The sequence below is a fragment of the Thamnophis sirtalis genome, unplaced genomic scaffold, assembly GCF_051295495.1.
Source record: "Thamnophis sirtalis isolate CommonGarterSnake01/CBP01778 unplaced genomic scaffold, rThaSir2_p1.2 scaffold_14, whole genome shotgun sequence".
Classification (NCBI taxonomy): Eukaryota; Metazoa; Chordata; class Lepidosauria; order Squamata; family Natricidae; genus Thamnophis; species Thamnophis sirtalis.
Window position 1 is genome coordinate 2,282,557 of NW_028261394.1, and position 7,146 is coordinate 2,289,702.

The 7,146-nt window shown below is 45.4% G+C and overlaps 1 protein-coding gene across 1 annotated transcript in view; it reads right to left on the minus strand.

The window, feature by feature from the left end:
* Window positions 1–530: 530 nt before the first annotated feature.
* Window positions 531–7,146, minus strand: part of MICALL2 (MICAL like 2) — a gene marked incomplete in the record, with an annotated part of 29,363 nt that continues 22,747 nt past the window's right edge. The window contains 5 exon segments of the mRNA XM_087729233.1: window positions 531–1,354; window positions 2,271–2,317; window positions 3,105–3,219; window positions 4,230–4,306; window positions 6,629–6,719. Coding sequence (XP_087585359.1) covers window positions 1,275–1,354; window positions 2,271–2,317; window positions 3,105–3,219; window positions 4,230–4,306; window positions 6,629–6,719 — 410 coding nt within the window.

A 7,146-nucleotide genomic window follows, 5' to 3' on the forward strand; every position in this document is an offset into this window, starting at 1 on the left:
CCATCCCAGCTAAGTCCACCAAGACTGCTTCAATGGCTAGATGGCCTCAGCAGTGCTTGAGGTCTACCTGGGCTTCAACTACGCCTTTCTGAGTCCATTATCTGGCGGGTTATTTCAAGTAATTCTCTCCTACCCATAGCAACGTGGGTACCGACACCGCCAAGCACCTTAATAGGTTACCATTTTAATGAAAAGATGCTCCTGATTGAAATTTCTTCTTCTTCTTCTTCTTCTTCTTCTTCTTCTTCTTCTTCTTCTTCTTCTTCTTCTTCTTCTTCTTCTTCTTCTTCCTCCTCCTCCTCCTCCTCCTCCTCTTTTTTCTTCTTCTCCATCTCCTCCTCCTTTTTCTTCCTCCTCCTCCTCCCCCCCTTTCTTTTTTTCATTTTTCATTTATCATTTATTTGGGATTTATCTTCTTCTCCATCTCCTCCTTGGTCCCTTCTTCCTTCTCCTCTTCCTTCTCCTCTTCTTCCTCCAAATGGCTTTGCCCTTAAGCTTCTGGGCCAGCCAGAGGTTGACAATTCGCAAACTGTCAATCATAAAACCTTCTAGTTTTATTACAATGTACAAAAGGTTTTTTTTTTAAAAAAAATAAAGTCCGCAGGCCAGTTCTGGAGTGAATCTGGTTCTCTAAATCATGAAAACAGAAGCACATGGAGTGGATGATCTGATGGTTTTTGAATGAAAATTCCTGAGAATATATATTTTTTTTCTCTCCCCTTCAAGTCCCTTGCAAAGAAGACTGCTGAGAGCTACAGCGCCACCTAGTGGTTTCCCTGGGATCGCGCCTAAATCCTTGCAGGAACTTTTGGGGGAAAGAAATCTATTTATTGCTGCTTGATCCAAAGTAGGAAGGGAAGTTTTTCTCTTCTCGGAAAAATGATACAGTCCTACCAGGGGGGGAAAAACGAGGGGGACAGCCACATACCCCAAATTCTCCTGCAGATAGAGAAAAAAGCCTTTGCTTCTCAGCTGCTGAAAAACTTCATTTGAAGATGCTCAAACTTCACTTGGATTTTTGGCCAATTTTTCAAAAGGCAAAAGGGCTGTTGCATTCAAAGCCTATAATTTTTCCCCAAGGCTTTGCTCCTTTTTTATCCAAGCATCGCTAGATTTCCTGGGAGATCACCTTCTGCTTCTGCATCTATTCCCCCCCCCGCACCCCGTGGGGCCATCCAAAATCTTATCCGCCTTAGGAACAAAGTTATCCGAACAGCAAATAGATTCTGTAGGTGATGAAGCTCCTTCGGTTGCACTGTCCTCCGTGGGTGGATTCAGTTCTTGGCTTTTGGTATTCGGAGAAAACCAAACACTTTTTTCTTTTTTTCATTTTCCTGGGGGCTTTGAGACACACCTGCGGGGAAGAAATAGCTTTTTAAACCATTTATCGGTCATTACATAAGGGCCACAGTTAAAGGCAATTAGGGGACTGGAGGCTGAAACATACTAAGAACAGTTGCAGGAACTGGGCATGGCTAGTCTAATGAAGAGAAGGACCAGGGGAGACAGGATAGCAGTCTTCCAATATTTGAGGGGGCTGCCACGGAGAGGAAGGGGTCAATCTATTTTCCAAAGCCCCCTGAAGGCTAGGCAAGGAATAGTGGATGGAAACTGAACAAGGAGAGATTCAACCTGGAAATAAGAAAGAATTTCCTGACAGTGAGGATAATTACCCAGTGGAACAGCTTGCCACCAGAAGACTCCAGAAAGAGGGCAGAGAAGAGCAACCAAGATGATGAGGGGACTGGAGGCTAAAACATACGATGAACGGTTGCAGGAACTGGGCCTGGCTAGTCTAGTGAAGAGAAGGACCAGGGGAGACAGGAAAGCATCTTCCAATATTTGAGGGGCTGCCACAGAGAAGAGGGGGTCAAGCTATTTTGCAAAGCCCCTGATGGTCAGACAAGGAATAATGGATAGAAACTGAAGAAGGAGAGATTCAACCTGGAAATAAGGAGAGATTTTCTGACAGTGAGAACCATCAACCCATGGAACAGAAGTTGCCTTGGGAAGTTGTGGGAGCTTCATCCCTGGAGGCTTTCAAGAAAAGACTGGACTGCCATCCGTCAGAAATAGTGTATGGCTTCCTGCTTGGGCAGGGGGTTAGACTAGATGACCTATAAGGTCCCTTCCAACTCTGCTATTCTGTATTCTATTCAGATAGTTCTTAACTTGCAATTATCAACCATTTGAAGTTACAGCAGCCGTGAAAACGGCAGCATTACGATAAAATTTAATATTCTTGACCCAAATGTAAGGTTGAGACTTACCAAACTTCTTGATCATGTTAACAAACACCTCATCTTCTTCCCGTTCCCTAGAGAAGGAAACAAGAGTAGATCGTCCAACCCCCTGGAACAGTACTGGCACTCCAGATGTTGAACTAGACATCCCAACATCCCTCTCCCTGGCCATTAGTGGTCCACGGAACGCTGCCCCCTTCCCACCAAAGGTGGTTCCTGTTTTTCTACTTGCATTTTTACGTGCTTTCGAACTGCCAGGTTGGCAGAAGCTGGGACAAGTCACGGGAGCTCACTCTGTTACGTGGTGCTAGGGATTTGAACCGCCGACCTTTCTGAGCAACAAGCTCAGCGTCTTGGCCACTGAGCCACCGCGCCCCTTAAACAAAGCTCGTTAAAGAGTTTTAGGAGAAGGAAGACCCCCGGCCAGATGAGCAAACGGCTTCCTTGTGCAGTATTCACAGCCTCATCCGCCCAGCGGAACTCATCCTCACAATTAACAACGCAACCGCAGCCAGAACCTGCCGGCAATCATCCCTAATTACTCCAAGGCTCTTGCCAAAAAGCCGGACCTGTGAACCTTGTTTGGCAAAAGAGCTTCTAAACCTTCTCAAGAGGGCTGTTGACCATTCCCTACCAAAGGCAGAAGGCCGAGGAGTAACTCCTGCTGAAGAAATGGGAAGATGGCAAAGCGCGGGGCACAAGGGGTGGCTTCTTTCAGCCGAGGCCCCCAACTTTAAGTAGCTTTGGGACGTGTGGACTTCCAACTCCCCCCAGGATTCCTCAGCTTGGTCTTCCTGGGAGACCAAGGACTGGACAAGGGCTGTCCTTCCAGTCCTCCTGCCTCCCTCCGTCCCTTTGTACCTCAGTCTGTCCTCATCCAGATCTTCTACAATTTGGTTCCGATTGTTGACGGTGTCCAAGAGGGAGTCAAGGAGCTCCTTCTCCCGAGCCTTTTCCTTTGGGGTCTTCAAGGAATCTGGACAGCAGGGGAAGAACCAGAATTTTTTTTTAAATAGTAATTAATCTCTCTCTCTCTCTTTCTCTCTCTCTTTCTGTGTGTCTCTCTGTCTCTCTATCTCTCTGTCTGTCTCTCTCTTACACTCTCTGTCTCTGTCTCTCTGTCTGTCTGTCTGTCTGTCTCTCTCTGTGTCTCTCTGTCTGTCTGTGTCTGTCTGTCTGTGTCTGTCTGTCTCTCTCTCTCTGTGTCTGTCTCTCTCTGTCTGTCTTTTAATGGATCACATGCTATGAAAAACATCTGAAAGGCTGTTTTTAAAGTCTTTTAAAGACTTTTAATGGATCACATGTGAAAAACATCTGAAGGGCTGTTTTTAAACACTTTTAAAGACTTTTAATGGATCACATGTGAAAAACATCTGAAGGGCTGTTTTGAAACACTTTTAAAGACTTTTAATGGATCACATGTGAAAAACATCTGAAGGGCTGTTTTGAAACACTTTTAAAGACTTTTAATGGATCACATGTGAAAAACATCTGAAGGGCTGTTTTGAAACACTTTTAAAGACTTTTAATGGATCACATGTGAAAAACATCTGAAGGGCTGTTTTGAAACACTTTTAAAGACTTTTAATGGATCATATGTGAAAAACATCTGAAAGGCTGTTTTTAAAGTCTTTTAAAGTCTTTTAAAGACTTAATGGATCACATGCTATGAAAAACATCTGAAGGGCTGTTTTTAAAGTCTTTTAAAGACTTTTAATGGATCACATGGCTATGAAAAATATCCAAAGGCTGTTTTTACAGACTTTTAAGCTGCCAGCCTCTTCTTTACAAGCTGCCAGCTGCTTTTTATCCCACCACTCCACAGGCCTGATACTTTGCACTGGTGCCCCATACCCGGCCTACGGGCCATAGTTTGAGGATGTCTAGTGTAGGGTTTCCTGCTTAAGTTGGGGGTTGGACTAGATGACCTGTAAGGTCCCCTTCCAAGTCTGTTAATCTATAATCTTAGGAGAATGGATGGGATACTCACCGGCTTTGCAATGAGAGTCCGGAGTTCCGTCTCAATATCCCACTGCTTCACTTCCAGTTTCTGCTGGTTTATCCTGCAGGAGAGAAACGTTACTTTAAGGGATTCAGATTCTCATGCTGGGCCGGTCCAAAGTTTTGCAGCCCTCCTGAAATGATTGCTGGAAGGATTCTATTACATCTTTTTCTTCTTTTTAAAAAAAATATATTTTTAGTAGAATTTTATCATGCAATAAAAGTAAATTCAAAAAGTTTTTCTTTAAAACTAAGATATGTTAAGTATATTGATATGGAAGCATAAATACCATCAACATAGAATGGAGTTTGCTCAGAGGCTGAAGTACACCAATGAGAGGAAGAGTGGGAAACAGAGGAGAGAAGAAAGGTAGGAAGAGAGGGATAGGAGAGAGGGTAAGGGGGAAGATGAGGAGGATAAGGAGGAGTGGAATGAAGAGAGAGGAGAAGGAGAAAGGGAGGGGAAGTAGAGTAGGAAAGGATGATGGAGGGAAGAAAGGAGGTAGAAGAGTGGGAAACAGAGGAGAGAAGAAAGATAGGAAGAGGGGATAGGAGAGAGGGTAAGGGGGGAAGATGAGGAGGATAAGGAGGAGTGGAATGAAGAGAGAGGAGAAGGAGAAAGGAAGGGGAAGTAGAGTAGGAAAGGATGATAGAGGGAAGAAAGGATGTAGAAGAGTGGGAAACAGAGGAGAGAAGAAAGATAGGAAGAAAGGGATAGGAGAGAGGGTAAGGGGGGAAGATGAGGAGGATAAGGAGGAGGGGAATGAAGAGAGAGGAGAAGGAGAAAGGAAGGGGAAGTAGAGCAGGAAAGGATGATGGAGGGAAGAAAGGATGTAGAAGAGTGGGAAACAGAGGAGAGAAGAAAGATAGGAAGAGAGGGATAGGAGAGAGGGTAAGGGGGGAAGATGAGGAGGATAAGGAGGAGTGGAATGAAGAGAGAGAGAAGGAGAAAGGAAGGGAAGTAGAGTAGGAAAGGATGATGGAGGGAAGAAAGGAGGTAGAAGAGTGGGAAGCAGAGGAGAGAAGAAAGGTAGGAAGAGAGGGATAGGAGAGAGGGTAAGGGGGAAGATGAGGAGGATAAGGAGGAGTGGAATGAAGAGAGAGGAGAAGGAGAAAGGAAGGGGAAGTAGAGTAGAAAAGGATGATGGAGGGAAGAAAGGATGTAGAAGAGTGGGAAACAGAGGAGAGAAGAAAGATAGGAAGAGGGGGATAGGAGAGAGGGTAAGGGGGGAAGATGAGGAGGATAAGGAGGAGTGGAATGAAGAGGGAGGAGAAGGAGAAAGGAAGGGAAGTAGAGTAGAAAAGGATGATGGAGGGAAGAAAGGATGTAGAAGAGTGGGAAACAGAGGAGAGAAGAAAGATGGGAAGAGAGGGATAGGAGAGAGGTAAGGGGGGAAGATGAGGAGGATAAGGAGGAGTGGAATGAAGAGAGAGAAGAAGGAGAAAGGAAGGGAAAGTAGAGTAGGAAAGGATGATGGAGGGAAGAAAGGAGGTAGAAGAGTGGGAAAGAGAGGAGAGAAGAAAGATGGGAAGAGGGGGATAGGAGAGAGGGTAAGGGGGGAAGATGAGGAGGATAAGGAGGAGTGGAATGAAGAGAGAGGAGAAGGAGAAAGGAAGGGGAAGTAGAGTAGAAAAGGATGATGGAGGAAGAAAGGAGGTAGGAGAGAGGCAGAAGAAAGAGGTGTATGGAGAGCAGAAGAGCTAATAATGGGTTTTTATCTTTCTGGGCGTTGATGGCAAGAGGAACTGATGTAATTACTACTTAATACAATAGGATATTGGCTATGTAATAGTATACATGCGATTGTATGTTATGAAAATGGAAAATAAAAAGTATTTTTTTAAAAAAGAAAAAAAAGTAAATTCAAAAAAGGAAAGAAAGAAACACAACAGGGCAGAAGAATAGAGAAGAAATTAAAAAAAAGTTTTAAAAAGCAAGGGAGGAAAAAATATTCCCCTTTCCCCCCCCCCCAAAAAAAACCACTTTATGTCAAAGAATAAAGGCTGGGAAAGGAAAAGAAAAAGAGGATGGGCTTGTTTAGCGGCCACAAGGGACTGGCAACCTGGTCGTTAAGCAAAACGGTCGCTAAGCAAAACTTATGACTTCAGCTTTCCTTCCGCTTTGCAGATCTGCAAAGGCCGTAAAAGAGGGAACTGGTTGCAAAGCTACTTTTCTCCACTGTCCTCACTGCAAACGGTCGCTAAATAAGGCAGTCGCTAAATGCCTGCAAATGGTTGCTAAACAAGGCAGCCGCTAAAATGAGGACCACCTGTAATGAGTAATGACCCCTAGTCCTGGTCTGTTGGGTTTAAAAAGGGAGCCCAAATCCTATATAGTCGGCGACTGGCTGCCCAGATGCCACGCCCCGGTCAGTTTCACTCACTTATGCATCAGCTCGGATTCTCGTCTCAGCAAGATCTGCTTCTCGTGGATCAGTTTGAACCACTCCACCATCAGGGCGTCTTCGGAATCATCTGAACACAAGACCAGAGGAAGAGGTCAAACGGGGCATTCTCCATCCCGCAAGAGCCTCATGTTGGCCCTGTGAGGTAGGCCGGGTGGGGAAAGAACCCAGCACCTGCGCAAAAACTCCCTAATTTGGGAAAGGAGAGGAGGAAGGAAGGAAGGAGAGAAGAAAGAGAAGAAAGGGGGGTAGGAAGGAGGGAGGGAAGGAGGGAGGGAAGCAAGGAGGGAAGGAAGGAGGGGGAAGGAGAGGGAGGGAAGGGGGAAGGAGGGAGGGAAGGAAGGAGGGAAGGAAGGAGGGAAGGAAGGAGAGTAGGAGAGAAGAAATGAGGGAAGGAAAGAGGGAATGTAGGAGAGAAGGAAGGGGGAAGGAAGGAGGAAAGGAAGGGGAAAAGGAAGGAGAGAAGGAGAAAAGAAAGGAGGGGAAGGAAGGAAGGG